Source organism: Pleurodeles waltl, chromosome 1_2 (genome assembly GCF_031143425.1).
Source record: "Pleurodeles waltl isolate 20211129_DDA chromosome 1_2, aPleWal1.hap1.20221129, whole genome shotgun sequence".
NCBI classification, from domain to species: domain Eukaryota; kingdom Metazoa; phylum Chordata; class Amphibia; order Caudata; family Salamandridae; genus Pleurodeles; species Pleurodeles waltl.
The window spans coordinates 842,910,986-842,935,727 of NC_090437.1; the positions used below are offsets into that span (position 1 = coordinate 842,910,986).

The following is a 24,742-nucleotide window of genomic DNA, read 5'->3' on the forward strand; positions in this document are numbered from 1 at the left end:
AAGTGCGGACTTCAACTCCCAGAATGCACCTGGCGCAAACTCCTTTTTGGCCACTGGACAGTGGTCAGCTGGTCACTTTTTCAGGAGTTGGTGCAGGGGACTCTGGATAGCAATTTTTCACCTGTAGCAAACAGGGAGTCCCTCCTTGAACCAGTGGAAGCCAGGCAAAGTCCTTCTTGTGGTGAAGCCCAAGTGTGCAGCTGGTGCAGTCTTTCTGAGTGCAGGGTCCAGGTGCAGGCCAGGGGTCCAGCAGGGCAGTCCTTCTTCTCCTTGTAGTTCTTTCTTCTTGAAATTTGGTGGGGATCTGAGGCGTGGGTGCAGGTCTGCCAGTTTTATCCTTGCTCCTGGGTGAAAAGCAGGGGGGCCCTGGTCCTCCAATCAGGGACAGGGTCGTCCCCCTGTGATGACCACTTCCTGGGAAGTGTGGCAAAAATCCATCCCAGAAGGCAACAGTCTCTAAAAATCCAAAATGGATGAATCTGATTTTTGGAGGAGAGATCTGGCTGAGCCCACCCACTGGTGTGGCTAAAAATCATACACACACCCCTCTCCTGCCCGCTCCTAATCTAATCAAAGGGGCACCTAGCTGTCTGGGGTTGCAGGATGTGGGGGTGTTGCTGGGTGCTCCAGATGTCCTTCTCTGCCTTTGAAGACCAGTTTGGCAGCCCTCCCCCTTCCTGCCTCACCATCTGCTGAGGGGAGATTCTCTCCCCCAAGCACATTCCTTTGTGTGAAGTCAGGCCACTTCACACCTCATTAAAGTAGCCTGGCAGAAGCTGCTGCAGGCTGGCCAATCAGAGCACAGCAGCAAAAACAATGCAGAGCTGAAATTGGCAACTTTTTAGGTAAAGTCTAAACTTTTTACCTGCACTAGTTATATTAAATCCAACAACTGGAAGTTGTGGGATTTATTATAACAATCAATTTGATACCAAATTCTTGGTATGTAACATTTAAGGAGACTTTAAAATTTAAAATAAAGTCTGCCCATTCTAGCCTATGAAGGCCATTTACTTCAATGAGGGAAAAACGAATTTGGCTGTTTTTACCTCACCAGGGCTTATAAATCTATTTTTATAAAGTCCCTGCTTATAGTTACATGGCACCCAGCCCTAGGGGCACATAGGGCACACCTTAGGGGTGACTTATATGTAAAAATAAGGTAGTTTAAGACTTTGGAAGTACCTTTAATTCCAAAGTCGAATTTGCATATAACTTTAATTTAAAAGCAGCCAGCAAGGCAGGCTTGCTTTTAAAATGACACTGGGCACCTCAGCAATGCACCTAGGTGTGCACCACCTATGCTGTGGTCCCTAAACCTACATGCCCTACCATATACTAGGGACTTATAGGTAGGTTAACTTAGCCAATTATAATTAGCCTAATTTGCATATCCATTTTACACAGAGCACAGGCCCTGGGACTGGTTAGCAGTACCCAGGGCACCATCAGAGTCAGGAAAACACCAGCATAAAGTGGAAAATGGGGGCAAAAAGTTAGGGGGCCTCTGCAATCAGCCCCAGTTTCTCACACTAAGTTATTATTTGAAAGTGTGCTGGGACCCTGCTAACCAGGCCCCAGCACCAGTGTTCTTTCCCTAAACTGTACCTTTGTCTCCACAATTGGCACAACACTGGCACTCAGGTAAGTCCCTTGTAACTGGTACCCCTGGTACCAAGTGCCCTGATGCTAGGGAAGGTCCCTAAGGGCTGCAGCATGTCTTATGCCACCCTGGGGACCCCTCACTCAGCACATGCACAGTGCTTCACAGCTTGTGTGGTGTGCTGGTGGGGAGAAAATGACTAAGTCGACATGGCACTCCCCTCAGAGCGCCATGCCAACCTCACACTGCCTGTGGCATAGGTAAGTCACCGCTCTAGCAGGCCTTACAGCCCTAAGGCAGGGTGCACTATACCACAGGTGAGGGCATATGTGCATGAGCACTATGCCCCTACAGTGTCTAAGCAAAACCTTAGACATTGTGAGTACAGGGTAGCCAAAAGAGTATATGGTCTGGGAGTCTGTCAAACACGAACTCCACAGCACCATAATGGCTACACTGAAAACTGGGAAGTTTGGTATCAGACGTCTCAGCATAATAAATGCACACTGATGCCAGTGTACAATGTATTGTAAAATACACCCAGAGGGCATCTTAGAGATGCCCCCTGAAAACATACCCGACTTCCAGTGTGGGCTGACTAGTTTTTGCCAGCATGCCACACACCAGACATGTTGCTGGCCACATGGGGAGAGTGCCTTTGTCACTCTGTGGCCAGGAACAAAGCCTGTACTGGGTGGAGGTGCTTCTCACCTCCCCCTTCAGGAACTGTAACACCTGGCGGTGAGCCTCAAAGGCTCACCCCTTTGTTCCATGCCACAGGGCATCCCAGCTAGTGGAGATGCCCACCCCTCCGGCCACTGCCCCCACCTTTGGCGGCAAGACTGGAGGAGATAATGAGAAAAACAAGGAGGAGTCACCCCCCAGTCAGGACAGCCCCTAAGGTGTCTCAGACTTTTAGAAATCCTCCATCTTGTGGATGGAGGATTCCCCCAATAGGATTAGGTATGTGCCCCCCTCCCCACAGGGAGGAGGCACGAAGAGGGTGTAGCCACCCTCAAGGACAGTAGCCATTGGCTACTGCCCACCCAGACCTAAACACACCCCTAAATTCAGTTTTAAGGGGCTCCACAGAACCTAGGAAACTAGATTCCTGCAACCTAAAGAAGAAGAAGGACTGCTGACCTGAAGCCCTGCAGTGAAGACGGAGACGACAACTGCTTTGGCCCCAGCCCTACCGGCCTGTTTCCCAACTTCGAAGAAAACTTCAACAGCGACGCATCCAACAGGGACCAGAGACCTCTGAAGCCTCAGAGGACTGCCCTGCAACCAAGGACCAAGAAACTCCAGTGAACAGCGGCTCTGTTCAACCATCTGCAACTTTCTTGCAACAAAGAAACAACTTCAAGGGCTTCACGTTTCCCGCCGGAAGCATGAGACTTTCTACTCTGCACCCAACACCCCCGGCTCGACCTGCGGAAAACCAACACTACAGGGAGGACTCCCCGGCGACTGCAAGCCCGTGAGTAGCCAGAGTTGACCCCGTTCCCCACAGCGATGCCTGCAGAGGAAATCCAGAGGCTCCCCCTGACCGCGACTGCCTGTAACAAAGGACCCGACGCCTGAAACCAACACTGCACCCGCAGCCCCCAGGACCGGAAGGAACCGAACTCCAGTGCAGGAGCGACCCTCTGCCTAGTCCAGGTGGTGGCTACCCTGAGGAGCCCCCCCTGTGCCTGCCTGCATCGTTGAAGAGACCCCCGGGTCTTCCCATTGCTTTCAATACAAAACCCAACACCTGTTTGCACTCTGCATTCGGCTGCCCCTGTGCCGCTGAGGGTGTACTTTCTGTGCCTGCTTGTGTTCCCCCCGGAGTCCTACAAAACCCCCCTGGTCTGCCCTCTGAGGACGCGGGTACTTACCTGCTGGCAGACTGGAACCAGGTCACCCCTGTTCTCCATTGAAGCCTATGTGTTTTAGGCACCTCTTTGACCTCTGCACCTGACAGGCCCTGAGCTGCTGGTGTGGTAACTTAGGGGTTGCCTTGAACCCCCAACGGTGGGCTACCTTGGACCTAACTTTGAACCCTGTAAGTGTTTTACTTACCTGTGAACCTAACAAATACTTACCTCCCCCAGGAACTGTTGATTTTCGCAGTGTCCACTTTTAAAATAGCTTATTGCCATTTTTGTCAAAACTGTACATGCTATTGTGATTATTCAAAGTTCCTAGAATACCTGAGTGAAATACCTTTCATTTGAAGTATTACTTGTAAATATTGAACCTGTGGTTCTTAAAATAAACTAAGAAAATATATTTTTCTATATAAAAACTTAATGGCCTGGAGTAACTCTTTGAGTGTGTGTTCCTCATTTATTGCCTGTGTGTGTACAACAAATGCTTAACACTACCCTCTGATAAGCCTACTGCTCGACCACACTACCACAAAATAGAGCATTAGAATTATCTCTTTTTGCCACTATCTTACCTCTAAAGGGAACCCTTTGACTCGGTGTACGCTATTTCTTACTTTGAAATAGTATATACAGAGCCAACTTCCTACATATGCCAGAGCAGGTAAATATGTTTATAGGGAAGGTATGTGTAAGGGTATAACTTTGTATATAAATATTAAAAAGCAAAAATAATAGTTTAAATAGACTTATACAAAACATATATTTGTATGTCTGACAATGTAATTATTACTACATTTATGTACATATGGGTAAATATAGGGATTTATGCCTTGTGCAGAAATATTACTAAGTATAATGTTAGTATGTGTCTATGTACAGATATACATGTATGCATATTTGTAGCTACTTAGATGTGAAGGGTGTCTGTATAAATGTAAATATTCATTTTTGGTTATTGAAAAGCAAAATCCTTCCAACTCTGCCTTTCCTCCCTTCACTTTCTGACTCATCCAAATTTTTCTTATTGCTAAGGACTCTCAGGCATCCTTGCAAACCCTTGAATCCTCCTATAAAGTTCTTCCAACAGACGCACATGTGCACCACTCCTAAAAACATCTCATATCTTCCCTTCACTAATTCACTTCAATCCATCTCTAGTTAGATCATTAGAGTAGATGCACGAGATTGCCAGAACACCTCCTAAACAAATTTACCACAACTAATCATACGAGAGATATTACTAATCTGCTCTCTACTTACATCTAACCTTGGGTTTTGGAATAGTGTGCTACTTGCTGCAAAGCGCTACAGTGCCTTTTCAGGGGTAGTAAGCACTATATAAATACAATTTAAAATTACAGTCCTTTCTGTTAGTGAAACATTACTGGTATGAATATCCTTCTATGTAAGGAATGTGAAGAGGGAAGATGTACTACTTTGAAACTACCCAGTTGCTAATCATGGTAAATTAGATGGCTTCACAAAACTAAAACGTTGCATTTTGATTGTCGGTCAGCGTCTGCAAGGAAGCATCATAACTACAAGCTGAAACAAATATAGTCACATGCATTAACTCACATGTCGCTACGCCTTTTTTGCTTGACACATGTCAGTGAATACCAAACTAGAGAGTGTACCTATCTTTTTGTACCAAAACTGAGGAAAACTCAGAATTCTAAGCTTTCCTATTTAGTATGTTGAATATGTAGGTAAAAAGATATTTTCCGCGCTGCCATAGGTTCTACAAGCAGAAGAGATCCAAACTATTCAGTATGCTTACATTGCTTATTTGTATGTGTGTATATATATATATATATGTGCAGCCTGCCTGTAAAATGTGTTTTAAATTGTGAACACTATAATTTATCTTTGCCTCTTAAGAGTAGCTTTACAATTGTACATATTTGCACTGGCACAGTTCCCGTATATTGAACTTACGAGCATCTACAAATAAAGTGCACCACAGACATGGAAAGAGAAAATATGTGGTGTTCAGCTAGTTTAGCTCCAGACTAAGGAAATTTGGCGTGAAAAGCACGCAGGTTTGTTTTCTTAACTCTCTAAAGTTATGGATTTTTGCTGTAACCTAAAAGGAAAATATATTGCAGCATAATCAAACACCCTTCTTTGAATCTGTAACATACTTAATTAATCTTATTATTACATACTGACTTTTGCTCTTGAAGTATTCAGATTCAAGTGTTTTAATATGCTTTCTATTACATTTTACCACAGTAAAAAAGATTTTGAAACCAGTCCACTTTTATGCATGAAGGTGCGTTATAAATTAACTGAAAGGGCCTGGTCCTGGTTAGTAAGGTCATAACTCCTGCCCCTTCAAGGAGTCGCTAGCCCTTTAACGGACCCCATTTAGCCCAAGACTAAGAAATATGTGTGATATGTGTGAGACTCAGGGGTTGCTCATCACATTCTGCAAGGCACGGCCCTGCAGAATGGGCATTCTACGTTCCAGGTAATACAGGGCAAAATTAGCAAAAGGGAAACAAGTCTAACAGCACAGCAAGAGCAACAGTGTGCAGAGTATGGATCCTATAACTCTGATTCAACATGCCATCCCTCAAGCGGAGCTGACCTGGTAAATCCACACAGCTCAGAACAATACTTTTTGGTGCGCAAGAATGTGTCTAGATCATATTAAGTTCATGTTAGGTGTAGAAAGTATATGATTCACAAATTTGGTATTGCTGGAATTTTATCCTCACAAAGATGATGTGTGAATGTAGAAATGCCCGCATCATGTTGGAATTTTCATATTTTCAAATGTATGGATGGGGAATATTTGAGAGTATTTTAGGGAGGTCCTACTTGTAAAAATAGGTTAATACCCTCAATGTCATAAGTTTGTGGGTATTAACATATAACTGTTTCATAGTAGTTTCCACCCTTGAAATGCTTATGAAATCTGGTCTTGTCAACTGGCCAAGATGGCAGACATGTGAAATCGCGGCTCAGTCTGGGCCTCGCATTAATCCTTTCTAAATCGATCCCGCTTGGGGCTGGAGGTGGGAATCGTGGATCGGACGGCCACCGTGACCCTGGGCGGTACCGCCCAGAACCAGCTGCTGCCCGCTGGGGGCGTACCGCACAGAGAGCGCGAGGTGAGCAGAGCCGGCTGCTTTGGCCGGGAAGAGGCCTGATGAAGGAGAGCACCGTGCCCTGAAGGGCTGTGTGCAATAGGAGGGGCTGGCACAGCAATCGGACCGCTGGTGTGCGGGAGTGCAGAGCCGGGAGGTGAGCTGCAGAGGTGTTACGGACTCTCCCCCCCCTTTTTTGCTCTCTTTTCTCCCGGACTGGAGGGCACCGGTGGAGACCTGTGCCGGCCTCGTGACCCGATAGCGCGAATGGAGCAGATGGTCATCAGATGTGGACGGTGGGGGACGTTTCTGGTGCAGCGCCAATACTGGGCACCGAGGGGGTCCTACCGCGGGCAGGAAGTGGACAGCGGCAACATACTATTGGAGTGGTTCTGGAGTGACTGGGAGGCCGCAGCCACCCTGCTGGAGCACCCGGACCAGACGCGGGCTGCTCGGGTGAGACAGTTGCAGATGAACACTGGCTGGCTGTGGGCTGACCCCATACAACTACCCACTGGCCCATAAAATACAGCTGGGGTGTTGATCATAGTGGGGAGTACCCCTGGCTGCAGCTCAGAACTTCAGGAGCGGTGGAGGGCTGGGTCGCAGGAGTCCTTAGTGCACCGCCACCGCGAATCGGATGACCTCCAGAGGCCGGAATAGGGGCAAGGTGCAAGCCCGCAGACACACGGGCAAATTGAGCCGTGGGATCATGGAGGATGCTGTGCAGCCTCCAGTGCAGGCCACCCTGGACAAGATTTTAGGGGCAATAGAAGACACCAAGACGACGCTCCAACTGGACATTGGCCAGGTGTCGGTTGAGGTGGGCTTGCTGAGGACGGACCACCAAAAGCTGGTTGATAGGGTCCAGGAGACTGAGACCGCCTTGGCAGGGCTCACTCCGAGACAGGGGGAGCTCGCAGCCACAGTGCTGCAGTTGACAGACCGGGTCCAATGGCTGGAGCATAGAGTGGAGGAGGCAGAAGGCCGGAACCGCAGGAACAATGTGAGAATTGTTGGTCTCCCGGAGGGTGCAGAGGGCACGGACATGGTGACCTTCTTGGAGGGATGGCTGTGCTCAGATGTGGCCCCGGAGCAACTTACCCCTTTGTTCATGCTGGAATGAGCACACCGGGTGCCATCAAGACCTCTGGCCCCGGGGACACCACCACGGGTGGTTGTGGCCAAACTACTGCACTATAAGGACAGGGATGTGCTGCTGCACAGGGCCAGAGAGGCTGGGCCCTTCAGGGTGGCAAACGGAGTGGTGACTTTATTCCTGGACTTCACAGTAGAGGTACAGAATAAGCGGGCTTCCTTCATGGCGGTGAAGAGAACGCTCAGGGAGGAGGGGATTCAGTACTCCCTTTTGTTCCTGGCCAGATTGAGGGTGATATCCGAAGACCGGACTGTCTTCTTCCAGTCCCCGGACGAGGCATAGGACTGGCTGGAGGCGTGCGGGCCGGGGAGGGCCGCCGTGCCAAATCATACCGCGTGGGACGCCAGGGCCACAGAAGTCTAAGAAGACAGCAAAGCAGGCATCGACTGAACATGGAGCCGACCCCAGGCCAGAAGGAATCTGCAAAGAAAGCGGCCTTGGCGTCCGTGGTGTTCATTCAAGGTGTGGACTCTTCAGCGGAGGCCAGCAAGAGGGATTCGGACCGTGCCTCTGTTTCCTCAGCGGTGGGCTCCTGTCGGTATGATGGAGCTCCCAAACTAACCCTTCAGACCACTGATGAACTGGGTTGAAACAGACTTTGCTACTCTGGCCCTGAGGTGAGGATGGTGACTATGGCCACGGAGCCCCCCCCTTTTCGGTTTCTCAGCCACCGTGTGGTGAATGGCGAGAACACAGACTGACTTGTTGTTTTGTTTGTGCTTTTGCACTGTTTATTGGGCAGCGTACAGTTGGAGAGGTGCCCTGGGGATGGGGAGTTGGGTCTTGAAGTTATGTGTTTTGGTTATGCGCAAGGGGCTGAGATTTACTTGTACGAAATTGATATTGATGATTGGGGAGGTAGGGGGCGGGGGCTGGGAAAGGAAGGTATGGGATCGGCGGACGACCCACCTTGATGTATTCACAATGGAATGGCGGACTACAATTTGTTAACTTGGAATATACGGGGGATGGGGTTGCTGACCAAAAGGCATAGAGTCTTGTCATATTTGAAAAGAAGGGGAGTGCACCTGGCGCTGTTGCAGGAGACCCACTTTACCCCTGTAGAGGTTGATAAGCTTAGGCGCAGATGGAGGGGGAAGGTGTTTGCACGGGGTGCGCTGGTGTGGATCAGAGCAGGAGTCCCATTCGAGGTAGTAGCTACTGATATAGACCAAGAGGGTAGATTTGTGATAGTGGAGGGTATATTGCATGGGACACCGGTAGTGCTGAGCAGTATATATGCCCCAAACCAGGACCAGATCCCCTTTATGCAGCGACTCTCGAACCGGCTCACGAGACAACAGGGGAGTGAACTAATATTTGGAGGGGATTTTAACGGTGTCCTAGACACTGAGTTGGATTGTTCCCTTCCTCCACTAACAGGTACAATATTGCACAAATAGCTAAAGGACTGTGGGAATGGATGCAGTGTTGGGGCCTAGAAGATGTGGGATGGAATCAGCACCCGGGGGATAGAGATTACTCCTACTACTCAGGTTTACATCAGGCACATATCCAGAATAGACAGGGTGATGTGCACGGCAAGTATAGCCCACGGAATCATGCACTCCGAGTACCTAGGACGCACCCTCTATGATCATAACCAACTAATTCTTACTTGGGGATGCGTGGAGACCAAACCTCCTATCCCAATGTGGAGACTGGGACCGGCTGCGCTAGATGACCAGCCATACAGAGAGGAGCTTCGCTCTTACCTTACGGACCACAAAAACATTAACAAGGGGTCCACTACATCCAGACATGTAGAATGGGAAACTCTTAAGGTTGCAACTAGGGGGAATTGTATGGGGCAGACAGTGGGGTTAAAACGTACTCTGGAGTGAGAAGTTACCCGTTTAGAAAAGATTATTCATGAGGAAGAAAGGGAAGGGGGTACAGACCTGGCAGGGCGACACAGACTTATTGAGGCACAGAAATCTCACGCCCAGACTGAGGAACAACTACGTTGCCACAACCTGCAGAGGTACTTGGCATCAATACAGGCAGAGGAGGGCAGGTCAGGCAGGATGTTGGCGTGGTTGGTGAGACCCAGAAGGGAGGGTGCACCAACAATGAGCGTACGTGACATGTGAGGGGAGCGTGTGTATAGGCCGGCTGAAATAAATGACGCCTTTAGGAATTACTACACCTCTCTTTACAGGCAGCCGGAGGTAGATATACCAGAATCACTGGGCAGCTGCTTCCAGTTGCTACCACTTAGAACCCTGGCGCTTGAGGATAGGGACCCAATGGGCGGGCCAGTGACATTAGAGGAAGTCAAAGACGCCCTTTTGCAGTTGTCTGCGGGTAAGACCCCAGGCACAGATGGACTCCCTATGGAGTTTTACAAGAAGTATTTAACAATTCTTGCTCCTCTATTGGTTGAACTGTACACAGAGGCACTCCAGCAGGGTATGCTCCCTGAGACCCTGAGGGAGGCGTTGGTGGTCCCCCTGCCCAAGTCCGAGTCCAGGGAGGCATCGGTATCTGATTTCAGACCACTCTCAATGCTGAACTGCAATTTTAAGATACTGAGCAAGATTCTGGCCAGCCGGCTAATCCAGCATATCTCCAGCCTAATAAATGAAGACCAAAATGGGTTCATACCGGCACGTAATACTTCCCTTAATTTTAGGCGATTGTTCGTGCTTCTGCACATGCCACAGGTGGAGAGACCGCCAGGGACAGTGCACATGTCAATAGATTTTGAGAAGGCTTTTGACTCGGTACATTGGGACTACTTGAGGGCAGTGATGTTTCGGATGGGCCTGGGTGAGGGTTGATCTGCTGTACTGTAAGCCGATGGCGAGGGTGAGGATGGGCCGGATGGTGTCGGCAGCCTATCCCATATTTAGAGGCACTAGGTGGGCTGCCCACTGTCCCAACTGCTGTTTGCACTTGCTATTGAGCCCTTGGCAGCCCAGTTCCGTGTGGAGGGTAGGTGTAGAGGAGTGATGTGGGGCCTAACTGAACATAATATCTCACTCTACGCAGACAACATACTAATCTATCTGAGGAAAGGAGCGACTGGGTTGCCTTGGGCACTAGCGTTACTGGAGGATTTTGGTGCCTACTCGGGCCTTAGACTGAACAGAGGCGTGACATACGCCTTCCCGTAGATGTGGGGTGACATGCAGCCTCCCACTTGCCCTGCGGACATTGTGTGGGCTCCTCGTACCTTTAAGTACTTAGGCATCCAGGTCTTCCATGACTTGAAGGATCTCCGTGAGGGTAATCTTGGTAAGGCACTGCGGGGGTCTGTGCTGTTCTGGCGATCCCTTAAATTATCCACGATGGCTCGGGTGTCTTTGTCCAAATGATTATGCTGCCCCGCCTCCTATATTTCTTCACCAAACTTCCGGTGATTATCCCTTCAGGCTGGTTTCAGGGACCTGAACGTGCTCCTCCGGGAGCTCATTTGGGACGGAGGACGTAGACGACTGCTCTGTCTATCCTTAGCCGCCCGGCGACTGCGGGTGGATAAGGGGCACCAGACTTTGAACTTTATTATCTGTCGTGCAAACTTCAATGGATCTCCAGGTGGTGCGCAAGGGAGGGAGTCCTGGACCGGGTCACAGCTGGAGGTGAGATGAGAGGAGACTTAATAATAGCACAAATGCTGGGTCACCGGATAACGCTTCCGGTGAGGAACATTTTGATGACGGTGGCATTCTCCTGCTGGAGGAAATGCGTGCGACGTACGGGAACAAAGGTGGCCTACTCTCCGGCGATACCACTGCCGGCAGTATACCGGGGGCTCCATGGGTCGGCCAGCGCTGGGGGCTCGGATGAGTGCCTGGACGGGAGAGGGGGTGGAGTCACTGGGTGATTTCTTCAGCAGTGAAGTGCTGAGAACCTTTGCTAATATGACAGAGTAGAGTGGAGTACCGAGTGGCAATTTCTGCAGTATCAAATTCTGGCACATCATATACGTAAATACTGGTGCACAGTAAATGCAGAGCCGGACACACGCGGGATTCTTCATCTCCTGCTGACCTTGGGGGAGACACCCATCTCATCACTAAACTTTATAGGGCCCAGATTGAGGACACTTTGGGATCTCTACAGCCTCTTAGAGTGAAGTAGGAAGGAACGTTGGGTAGAGACTTGACAGATGCAGAATAGTGGAGAGTATTGGCTTATCCTCGAAGGGTCTCACTTTAGGTATATACAGTACAATTATGTTCATAGAACGTACCTCACACCACACATGACATGAATAATATATGGGGGTGACCCCAGGGCTTGCCCCAAATGTGGTGCACTGGATTAGACCACATGGTATGGCATTGCCCTGAGATGCAGCAGTGCTGGAGTGGGGTACTGGATGATCTTGGAAGAACGTTGGATGCAAGAATGGAACTGGATCCCTCTGTCTGCTTGCTGGGCTTGAGCTCTAGCTAGGCCAGCCTCTAAGACGGTTGGCAGTAGCTTCCTGGACCAGACGCTTTTTAAGCGCCATAGTGCCATGCACTGGAAGTCACCTAGGAGCTCTTCGGTAGGGGATTGGAGACACGACGTGACGGTGTGGGCATGGGCTGAGTTACAGGTTTTGAGGCGCGTGGGATACGTCAACATCCTATCGCTCCACTCTGGGTGGAGATACTGGAAGCATGGGAAGAGCAGAAAGGAGACATGGGGGCTGGTCCAGTGGCCCAGGGAGAGAGTGCAGACATAGTACATACGAATACCGACTAGGTGATGACTAACATAATACTGCGACGCCCAGAGGTGAGCGGGGACTGAATGCAGAGCAGAGACTATGGGGGTTATTCTAACTTTGGAGGAGGTGTTAATCCGTCCCAAAAGTGACAGAAAAGTGACGGATTTACCACCAGCCGTATTACGAGTCCATTATATCCTATGGAACTCGTAATACGGCTGGTGGTATATCCGTCACTTTACCGTCACTTTTGGGACGGATTAACACTCCTCCAAAGTTAGAATAACCCCCTATGTGAGAGCGTGGCAGTGATGAGCTGGAGGCACCCTGAACCTACCGCACATTACACTGAGATACTAGCCGAAGGAGCGGACTGACCAATCCCCGGGGGTGAGCTAGTGGGGAGGGACGAACGTGAGGTGGTGCATGTACTGGAAATAGCAAGATAGTGTCCCGCCCATACTCTGAACCTCCCACCAGTGTTATCTCGCCCTACCAGCGCACAGTTAAACTTTATAGTTATTATAGATTAGATGGCATGTTGAAGCTACGGTCACAGAACGTTAGATCCTGAAAATATAAGACGGATAGTGATGGCAAGGCAAAGGGGCGCGGGAAGGGATAAATGATGCATGGTGATTATACTGATGTTAGGCCCAAATGTTTGCCTTGAGTATGCAGTGTACTTATTTGTACACGATTGTCAAAATCGGACTGTCCTCTGAATCTAGAAGATTTTATACTACTGTGATACTATGTATTGAGGAAGCATAAAAGCAAAATGTCAATAAAAACAGTTAAAAAAACAAAACATCTGGTCTTGTCAAGTGTAACAGTAAGTCTGCTTCTCGGGTGGCAATGGAGTAGGAGCAGTCTCATACCTAAGGAGATATTTTGGAAGGTAAGTGCTCATCTGTAAAAATAATATTAATAATAATCCCTGATGAAGAAACCCAAAAAATATTTGTGATTTCCATGTGCAGAATTTTCCACCTGTTGGAAATTCTCCAAGCGTAACCTTTACTCATATGAGTTCACCAGCAAAACTATCAATATCATATATTTTCCGACAGTATGCCAGGGATACTTTGAGCATTTATTTCAAATAGGAACTGTTCTCCAACTAAGCTTGTCCCAAAGGTAAATGTATTCCCATGGCAGTAAAATTTCTCAAGGGTTCCCGTCCCTGTTGTGAAAAACTGTACTCCAGGACAGAGACTGAGCTCAATTGTAGGAATTAAGTCCTAGGAAATTCACAAATTCTTCATCTAATGTCAAACAAGTGAATGCCCGAAACCTGAACTTCTGTGCATAGTTTGGAATTATTCCAAGGATGCAGTATTGAAAGTATGATAAAGGAAATGAAAGCAAATCAGGAATGAAAGACAGAAACATTGAAAAAAGAGTGATTAAATGGCACAGTGGAGAAAGAGCACCTTGGTCGGATCAGAAATAGGATACTACAAAAAATCTAAGAATGAGTATTTCTTATGGCGCATCTTGCACTGACTTTATTTTAACATAAATCTTTTTAATCACATTTCTCCAAAACAGATCTACTGAAGACCTGCCGTACACCCCTCCATCAGAATTACAGCGAAAGGTGTATGCAACTTTGTTAAATCAAACAAAAGAAGAGCCTCTTAAAGGTATGATTGGACATGATTACGTGACTGGATCAAACCTGCCAAGCCATTCCGATGTTCACATTTCCTGCTTGACAGGCTTAAGGATACAGGTGAATATTCACAGCTTCCTCTTTATTTACTGGTAATTTCCTCATCCATATAAAATGTGTGTCAACGAATGTCCTTTACATGTCCATCTTTAAATAAGGCAATTCCTAATGTATAAAATAAAATAGAAATGTCCAGTGCATTTACCTGGAAGTTGCAACCTCACAAGGCCTAGTTCTTTTAAAAACTTGTAAATCTGAACCCTTTGGTTTTACCAGCAGTGGCCCATCCTTATGGGATGAGGAATCATGCCTCTCTACCTTTTTCCTGAAGTGAAGAGTATCTGTCAGGCTGAAGAAAAGTCAACCTGACAGATACTCTTCTAGTTCAGGTCAGGCAAGCAGGAGTTGGACATGCGCTAAATGCACAGACTCCTGCCTGCCTGAGCTGAACTTTGCTGGGCTGAAGAAGTCAAAGCCCTGTGAGTGTGACCTCTTAAGCATAGCAAAGATGCATTGAGGCCCTCCCCCTAATGACGAGGGGAGACATCACAGATTGCCTCAGACCTGGGCTCTTCAGTTTTAAGCCCTGAAGCGCCCAGGGCCGAGTGTCAATCAGTGACACCTCGTCACAGAATGGGGTGGGGTCAGCAGTCTCACTGACCCCATCCCACTCTGTGATGCATTAGGACTGCTGCCTTCCCTCATTGGCTGACCTTAAATGTAGGTGCATTTGTTAGTGAGTGTTGTGAATGGGTGTGTGAATGGATGGGTGTGAATGAGGTGTATGTGTGCATGTGTAACATACCCCCTTCCCCCGGTCAGCAGTCTCACTGACCCCATCCCACTCTGTGATGCATTAGGACTGCTGCCTTCCCTCATTGGCTGACCTTAAATGTAGGTGCATTTGTTAGTGAGTGTTGTGAATGGGTGTGTGAATGGATGGGTGTGAATGAGGTGTATGTGTGCATGTGTAACATACCCCCTCCCCCCGGTCCCCGGTTATGCAACTCAAATACTAATAAGCCTAACTCTATTGATAACTTTAACTACACATTCTCAACGTATGATTGCCCTAACACTATACACTCTAACCGCATACATAGTCTCTCAATAACCTTGGTCGTTCCTTTACCCTTGCACTGGATCTTTTGGCCACACTTTCATCACTTTCCACCCATACCTCATTAATTCCCTTCCTCTTCATCCAATCATTTATTTCCATCTCTGAACACCTCACTGTCCTCCTCACATTTCACCAGTTACCATCCGATAACTTAACGCAATTTCCTTTCACCTTCATCACACATCTCGGTTCCGATAACTTAGATTCACCCTTCCTTGCCGAGTTTCCCACTGTCACTCTCACCCATGCATCCCTTTCATATACCTTCTGTTCTCCCTTAACTTTACTGTTGTGTTTTGACTCGTATTGCTGCTGATACGCCTTCACTTTTTGCCTAATCTGTTCAGGATTGACCACCCTTTCTCTGTTTTTCCCATCCAAGCTGGCACGGCCATCGTACACGGTACTCTTCCCTTCAACAACAAAAATCGTGTTTCATCCGTCACACTATGTGGTGTTGTTCTGTAACTCCATAGCATGTCCCTGACCTGAGACTTCCATGAAAAATTGTTGTATAGGGCTAGCTGAATGTTTTCTCCCAACACCCGATTAAACCGGTCAACCATACCATTACCTCTTGGATGATATATAGGTGTCCTGCAATGTTTGATTCTCCATTTCTTGAGAAAACCCATAAATTCACCTGAGGTAAATTGTGGTCCATTATCACTAACAATTTCTCCAGGGCATCCTTCCCTTCTAAATATTTCCTCGCAAAACGCAATCACATTACATGTCTTCACTTCCTTCATAAATGCCACCTCTGGCCATTTTGAATAATAGTCCATCATAACTATAACAAATCTATCCGAGCATCCCAAACACTCAAAGGGACCACATATATCTATGGCCACCCTGTCCCACGCTCTCTCTGGTAATTCTTGCGATTTGATAGTTGTTTTCACCAACACATGTGACTTGTCACTACACGTGCACGCAACACAATTTCTTACATACCTTTCAATCTGTTTGTCCATTCCTGGCCACTACAAATCCGCCCGAACCTTCGTTTTCATTGCGGACATGCCCCCACTCCCTTCATGCATCAACCTCAACACTCTTTCATTTAAGCTCTCCGGTACAACCAATTTGTCCCCTCTGCTCAGCACACCATCCATAACTGACAATTCCTCCCATACATGCTTAAATTCACCAATATCAGCATCCAAGCATTTCCTTCCCACCACCGGTAACTCCTTCATTATCTTATTGAGCAATGTATCCTCCCGTATAGCAGTTTCCCACTCCTCTCGATCTATGGCTTCCCAGGTCTCTGATATGTCTGCCACCACCCATTCATCCTCCTCAAATTTCGTAGTCTAGACATACAATCTGCATTTATGTTCTTTATCGCTGGTACATATCTCATTTTAAACGTGTACTCTTGCAGTCTATACATCCACTTTGCTATTCTTGGTGTAGCTTTACTGGCCCCCTTGGTGGTGAAAATATCTATCAATGGTTTGTGATCTGTCCGTAGCTCACATTCTGTGCCCCATACATATGTACGGAAATGTTGCACACTCCACCAGCATGCCAATGCCTCCTTTTCAACAGTCGAGTAAGTTGGTTCTGCTCCCTTCAACGTGCGTGCCACAAACGCTACCACTCTTTCTCTTCCTTTGTGTCTCTGCAACAATGCTGCCCCCAGTCCGTAGTTAATAGCATCTCCCACGATTATTGTCTCATCATCCGGATCATATGGCTCCAATGTGATGGCTTTCACAATAGCTTCCTTGATCAAATGGAATGCCTCTTGACATTCATTGGACCATTTAAAATGGCAGCCCTTTTTCATCAAGTCTCTCAGCACATGTACTTTACCCTCAAAGTGATCCACAAATTTTGAGTAATACTCAGCCAAACCAAGGAATGATCTTAGCTAATCCTTGTTTTGTGGAGCAGGAGCTTTTGCTATGGCATCTATCAACTTCAGTTTCGGTTTTACGCCATGTCGATTCAACGTGTGCCCTAAATACTCCACCTCTTCCACACCAAATCTGCACTTGTTCCTGCTGATGGTAAGCCCAGCTTTCTCCAATTTCCTCAATACCTCTGCCAGTACCACATCATGTGCTTGCTCACTCTCCCCCCAAACCAACACATCATCCTGGAACACTAATGTGCTATTCACTTTGCTCAATATTTTCTGCATAATCCTCTGAAATACTGCAGAGGCGGATGCTAAACCGAAAGGCATCCTAACAAATTGGAACGCCCCCTCTGTCGTGATGAAAGACGGGATTTTTCTGACAAGCACACCTGATGGTAAGCATTTGATAAATTCAGCGTTGTGAAGTACTTTCCTCCCTGAACACTGGCTAACATCTCATGTATTCTTGGTAACGGGTACCGGTCTATCAATATATTGTCATTTAGATCCCTCAAGTCAACACACATACGAATTCTACCATTAGGTTTCTTTGCTATAACTATTGGACTCAGCCATTCGGACACCTCTATCGGTTCAATTACACCCTCACCACACACCCTTTGAAGTTCTTCCTTTAACTTTTCCCTCAGTGCCATTAGTACCACCCGTGCTTTGTGTAACTTTGGCACAGCGTCCTTTTTTTAAACAATCTAATGTTCAAAGCCCTTGAGCCAACCCAGTTTATCTTTAAACAACTCAGGAAATGTTGTCACCCACTTTCCTTCCATACTTCCCTCTGTTAATAACACTTGTTCAGGATGATTAGGATCCAATACGATGTTCAGTGCGCGTTGCTCCTTCCATCCGAGTAATGATTGCCCTTGACATACTACGTATACTTTTCCTTGTGTTCTTCTACCCTTAAATGCAAGCTCTGCATCAAAATAACCTAACACCGGAAGTTTACCTCCACAATACCCTTCCGGCGACACATCTGTGGGTTTAAGTTTGTTATTCTTTAAATCCCCCCACACTTGTTCATCTATCAATGTGAATGGTGAACACGAGTCTGCCCATATGTGTGTCTGATTTCCATTTATTTCAATGACACACTTAGGCGGGTTGTATTCCTCAGTCTTCTTTCCAAGTTGAGTACATACTACTTCCTCCACAGCTAAAACCTCCAACTCATCTTCACTTGTGCTACTATCCTTTGTTTCATTTCTCTTTACTGCATTCACCGATTTCTTGAATTTGTTTTCACCAACCATCCTGCACACCCTGGCAAAATGCCCGATTTTCCTGCATTTAAAACAGTTAGGGCCAGATGTAGCAAGGCATTAGCGCCTCGCAAACGGCGAAAAACGCCGTTTGCGAGGCGCTAATGCCCTCACGCGATGCAGAAACACATTTTGTGAGTCGGAACCGACTCGCAAAATGTGTTTCCGACTCGCAAATAGGAAGGGGTGTTCCCTTCCTATTTGCGACTCGCACCACGATGTAAGTTGATTTGCGACCGCCAAAGCGGTCGCAAATCAACTCGCAGTTACCATCCACTTGAAGTGGATGGTAACACATTCGCAAACGGGAAGGGGTCCCAATGGGACTCCTTCCCCTTTGTGAATGCTCACAAAATTATTTTTTCAGATCAGGCAGTGGTCCTAAGGACCACTGCCTACTTTGAAAAAAAAAAAAAAAAAGGTTTCGGTATTTATTTCTATTTGCAGCTCGATTTCCTTTAAGGAAAACGGGCTGCAAAGAGAAAAAAAAAACTGCTTTATTTAAAAGCAGTCACGGATATGGTGGTCTGCTGTCTCCAGCAGGCCACCATCCCCGTGAGTGCCTAGACTCGCTATGGGGTCTCAAACTGCGACCCACCTCATGAATATTTATGAGGTGGGTGTTTGCGACCCCATAGCGAGTCGCAGAAGGTGTCTGAGACACCTTTCTGCATTGCAAATTGCGAGTTGCAATTTGTGAGTCGCTTTGACTCGCAAATTGCAACTCGTAATTTGTGTTCTACCTACATCTGGCCCTTAGTGTTCACAGCTGGATAATTTTTTGCTTCTGCCAAATGTTTATTACTTCCGCACCTAAAGCATTCTTTCTTTTTTCCGAAGCTTTCGTCAAATTTATTCATATTTTTCTTGGAGTACCGCACTTCTTCCACTGTATTTTGTTCCTTACTCTCAGAATTAGTGTTGTTGAGTTCTTTGACATACTGAGATGTTCTTTCCATATGTCTTGCAACCTCAACCGTCTTGTCCAATGTAGGGTTTTTTAACCTCAATAACTTTTCTTGTATTTTTATATCTTTCAGTCTATTTATGAACTGGTCACAAATTATTTCATCATTAAGAGCCCTAAATTTGCAAGAAATGGCTAACCTTCATAGACTATTTACGTATTGATCTATCGTCTCATTTTGTCTCTGAGCACACAAGAAAAACCTGTGCCGTTCTACTACAATATTTACTTTTTTTCCGTAGTTTTCTTCCGATGCCTTCATGGCATTTTCATATAAATCTTCTTCTTGATCAGAATCTCCTCCTTGTATCTCTTGTAACGGCAGAGTATTCAATACTTTTCTTCCTTCCACTCCCAGACAGTGCTTTAAAAGTGCTAACTTCCTTTTTTCTACATACATTTCCCCTCCATTGGCCTCCAAATATGTGGTAAAAGCATCTTTCCAATCTTCCCAGGCCATGCAGGGTTCTCCTGGAAGTTGTAAAAATGCTGGTGGTGGAGTTATAGATTGTGTAGCCATTTTTTACTTTTCACTTCAACGGTTTAAATATGATTTTTTTTCTCCTAAGCATCAATAATTACTTCGTACGTATGGATAACACACTTCATTCAGCTTTAAAATCCTCTTTTTCAGCTTTAAAATCCTCTTTTAAATGTTTTGTGAGCAAATGCACTTCTTTTAATTATGCAGTTCTCCTTCCTTATTTTTTATCGCGCTGGATCCTTCGTGTCGCGTTGATAAGCAACACTGCCTTCGTTGCCTTCGGTTCCTGCGTTGCACGCGTGTCGCTAAGCAACCGTGCGTGTTGCATCGCGCTCCTTGTTGTTTGTTTCCTCTTTTTTTTTTTCTTCGTGCGTGCAGGCGTCGCACGCGCACAACAGCAGTTTGCCTCAATACGGCACTAAAATAAGCACTGTAGCAGCGTTTCTCACCATTTGATAATGCTGATGTCATCGGACCTTTATTAACATTTGCCGCGCCGCTGACAAACACTCCTGCCCGGGTCCAGGGTCAACAGTCGACGATCTCCAATGGGTTCTCGGGAGGCTGCTGTCACTTGACTCCTGCTCGTCGGCAGTAATGTGTCTCGTCGAATAACACACAGTGAGAAGCTTCCTTTTACACAAATTGGTTTATTCAAGGAGAACGACCCTAGCCTGTCTGTCATCCACACCAACCGCTTCTCTCGTCCCATACATTCCAGAACCCCCGTTGCCGGGAGACAGCCGGGTTCCTTCCACCGCATAAGAACACCTTATATTTACTATGCATAAACAATACAAACACTACCGACTGTGCTGTGAGCTTCTAACTCATATAACGGGATTGCTAAAGACCCTCTTTTACCCTATTTTCACTTTTATAATGCAGATGTTTTTTGTTTTTAAATCTCCCATGTGGACTTTTTCAAAATTAAAATGAAATGCACTTTGCAAAATAAAAGTAAGAAATTAAGGAAAGGGGCCGTAACAATGAAAACAAAACAAGGCTTATAACGAGTCCTGTTCAGTCTGTGTTCCGGACAAAATCTGAGCCAGGGGTCACAATGATAGGGCATGGAGTAGCAAAGGAGAAGCCAGCGATTTCCCCTGCGACTTCTTGTGACCCATAAATGACATCCACGATATGCAGATTTATAACTTTCTTGCATCCACGAGGCTTTCTAGAAAGTTGCAGGGTTCCATTTGTATTTCTCGAAAACTGTTGCAGATTTCTGTTTATCTTTGACATCAGTTCTGCCGTCGAGACAAAGGCCCTCATTTACTAAAGGTTTCATCAGTCCCTGCGTGGCACAAAAAATAGCATCTCTTTATTTACTATTATATTATAAAGTCCCACTTGTCTAAGTCTAAATAGTGTTGCATTGCGTCCACACAAACTTTAGAAATTCAGAACAAAACTGTCTCTACGTAAAAGTAAAAATACCCAAATCACTCTAGAAATTCTGCACATATGATAGGGACTTCTAGCTGCAGATTCCTTATCTTTGAAATATCTCAGGCATCGACTGGATCAAGAAGATTTTTCACGTGAGGTACCACTGCACACTAGGAGGTGGCATTGTTTGGTTCCTCATGTGTCATCTGCACGGGATGTGACGTCCGCACCACCCAGGCGTATTGATGTCAGTTCTTTTCTTTCTGTGCCAACCAGCGCAGATCCGGAAAGAGCTACCCGGTGAGTCACTTTTTGACTGAGCTTTATCAACATTTTATTCACTGTTTTTCGAGGTTTTACCTCCTGGTGTGACAGGAATGTCATCCAAAAAGGACAACTTCAAGTACTGCAGCACCTGTCACCGACCGATGTCAGTGATGGACCTGCACTTTGTTTGCCTGTGGTGTCACGAGCACGACCACGATCCAAAGTTGTGCTCTGACTACCGAGCCATGAACCACAAGGCTTTGAGAGAGCCCTCCCTCAAGCTGATGGCCGCTCATCATGCGACTTCATGCTGGTCTGTGTCCCACTCGAGAGGAAGGTCCCGGGATCAGTTGCAGAGTCCAAGGTCATCGTCCCATTCATAGTATTCGGGACATTCTGGTAAGTCTAAGCACAAGAAGAAGAAGAAGTCAAAGTGCGCTTCGACTTCTCCTCATCTATCGGCCGATGAGATGCAGGAACATTCGCATTCTAGGCCTTGCTCCACGGTTTAGCCTGTGCCTGGGCTGACTCCGCGTTTCCCTGAGTTTCTGGAAGCCAGAGCAACCCACGCCCAACTAAAGGAATTCAGTGGCACCAAGTGTGACATATTTGGGTGGGCTGACCCCTCCAGTGTGCCTTTGGGTCCCAAGGATTAACTGGGGTCACTGCTGGTTCTGCGCTGGCAGCTCCGGCCCTGGCACCAGTGGGGCCTCAGGGATCCACACCACTGCCAGTTGTGCCATCTCAACTTCCCCAGGTGCCAGTCCTCAAGCTGACGCTCCAAGCACGTCGCCGTTACCCACTGGCAGCGCCATTCCCATTTTAATACCGACTCCGATACGTGTCCAGTGGGAGTCTTGCCTTCTAGATTGGAACCTGAGTCCATTCTTATGGGCTTGGTCTTGGGGAGGAATTGGCAGGGGTCACTGGACCCTGATGTGCAAGTTACGGATTGGTGTGAGGAACTGGGTGAAGCTAATAGCCTGGATACTTCCCCAGATGCTGGCATGTTTTCTCCCCCTACAGTGGCTACAGAGGAGGTAGCATCTTTTGAAATGCTCATGCGAAGGGCTGCTGAGGTCCTTGATCTTCAGTTGCCCTCGGTGGTGGTCAAGACCAATGTATTGACAGAGGCACTTCAGCCAAGAGTCTCCCCATCTGAACTGCTCCTCCCATTTAATGAGGACCTCACATATGCCCTTTTGGGTACTTGGTCCAAAACCAACACAGGGGCTCCTGTGAATATGATAATTACCCGTTGCCACCGCCCCAGGGACCCAAGTTTCCTCACACAACATCCCACCCCTGGTAGGGAATCCAAGAGGCTAGAGACATTTGGGAAGAAGATGTTTTCGTCTGCCAGCCCAGCCTGGCATTGGGATCTGTGAACACTGCATGCCTTTTGGGCCACTTTCCCCAAGCTCTGTGGGACATGGTTGTGCAAGTGCTGCCTACAGTCCTGGAGGAAGTCCAAGCCGTGCCCTCCCAGGCAGTAGCAGATGGGAGAGATGGAGCAGAGTTCACTATTTGCTGTGGACTTGACACAACCAACTCACTAGGCAGAGCGGTTTTGTCGACGGTGGCCCTTAGGCGCCATGCCTGGCTACAAACTACTGGCTTTTCTGAGAATGTCACGTCTTCTTTGAGGGACATAGCCTTTGATGGCTCCTGTCTCTTTGGAGACAAAGTGGACTCAGAGCTTGAGAGATTTAGGAATAGTTGGGCTTGGGCCCGGTCCTTTATTATCAGTTCCACACCATCCTCAGTCCGCTTTCCACCCCTTGGGCTACCAACAATGTTAGTTCCTACTCAACCTCTGCTCTGTGCATGTTCCCCAGCCCCTGCATGGCCAAGGGAGCAGTATCAACAAACCTCATGAATCAGGCAGCCTGAGTTCAGGTCAGTCCATCCTCCCCACACCCCTGCAGCTGCAACCTCCAAACCCTCCTAAGCTGCCCTTATACCATCACAAGCACCCATTTGGTGGCAGGATACATTATCACCTGCCCGACTGGCAGTCCATAACACTGGACAGGTGAGTTTTGCAGTTAATGCAAAAGTGTTACTCCCTCGCGTTCCTATCTACCTCTTCCCTCATGCCATCATCTCAAGAAAGGCTGAGGGAGGATCATCCTTCTCCTCTCCACAAGGAAGTTGTGTTTTTTTGGGCCAAGGGGGTCATAGAGAGGGTCCTAACACTAGAATTAGGTCATGGCTGCTATTCCTGCTACTTTCTGGTGCCGAAGAAGGACAGAGGTCTTCTTCCTTTCCTAGACCTGCAGCCCCTCAACTACTTCCTCAAGGAGGAGAAATTCAAGATGCTCACCTTGGCTCAGGTTTTGTCTGCCCTGAACCCAGGTGACTGGATGGTAGAGTTGGTCTTGCAGGATGTATATTTTCATATCCCCATCCTGCCTGCCCACAAGTATTACTTGTGGTTCTTGGTCAGCAATGAGCGTTCCCAGTTTGCATTGCTTCCTTTTGGCCTGACTAGCGCCAGTTGGGTGTTCACCAAGGGGATGGCAGTGGCTGCAGCTAATCTACAGAGAACAGGGTTGTCAGTCTTCCCCTTCTCGACAACTGGCTGTTGAAGGCGGGCTCGTGACAGGCTGTCATCTCCCACCTCCAGACTGTGGCGAACCTCATGCACTTACTGGGGTTCACTCTAAATGTAATCAGAGCTGTACTGAACACAGTGCAGTTTTGGGCTTATCCTCTCAAGCAGCAAGTCAAAAATATTCAGGCTATGATACCGATGTTTGAGACTCTATCCTGGGTTTTGATGAGAGACTCTTAGGTTGTTAGGACTCATTGCCGTCTGTATCCTGCTGGTGACAAATGTATGTTTGTCAGTGGGGCCCGAAGTTTCAATGGGCACAGCATCAGAGGAATCTCTCTGACATTGTCCAGATTAGAGGGAACTGCAAAATATTTGTAGTGGTGACTAACAAACCATGAACCGGTCAGGGGCAGATCCCTCTCCCTTCCCCAACCAGATATGACAGTAGTAACAGATGCGTCACTCCTAGAAGGAATGGCCATCTGGAGGAGGTGGAAATCAGAGGACTCTGGTCTTTTGTGGACTCTGGACTCCACATCAACTTGCTGGAGCTCTGAGGGCATTGAAAGCCTTTCTAACCTCCATCAAGGGAAGGCTTGTTCAGGTGTTCATGGACAACACCACCCCCATGTGGTATTGCAACAAACAAGGTTGTATGGGGTTGTTGACCCTATGTCAAGAGACTCCGCGTCTCTGGACATGGCTAGAACATCAGGGCATA

General features: G+C 47.3%; 1 protein-coding gene across 2 annotated transcripts in view; it reads left to right on the forward strand.

Moving 5' to 3' along the window:
• The window catches only part of WDR17 (WD repeat domain 17), an 811,699-nt gene that overhangs the window by 710,919 nt on the left and 76,038 nt on the right, over positions 1-24,742 (forward strand). For both annotated transcript variants that reach the window (XM_069244628.1, XM_069244620.1), the window contains one exon: positions 13,949-14,132. In XM_069244628.1, the coding sequence (XP_069100729.1) occupies positions 13,949-14,132 (184 nt within the window). The remainder of the gene's footprint in view (positions 1-13,948; positions 14,133-24,742) is intronic.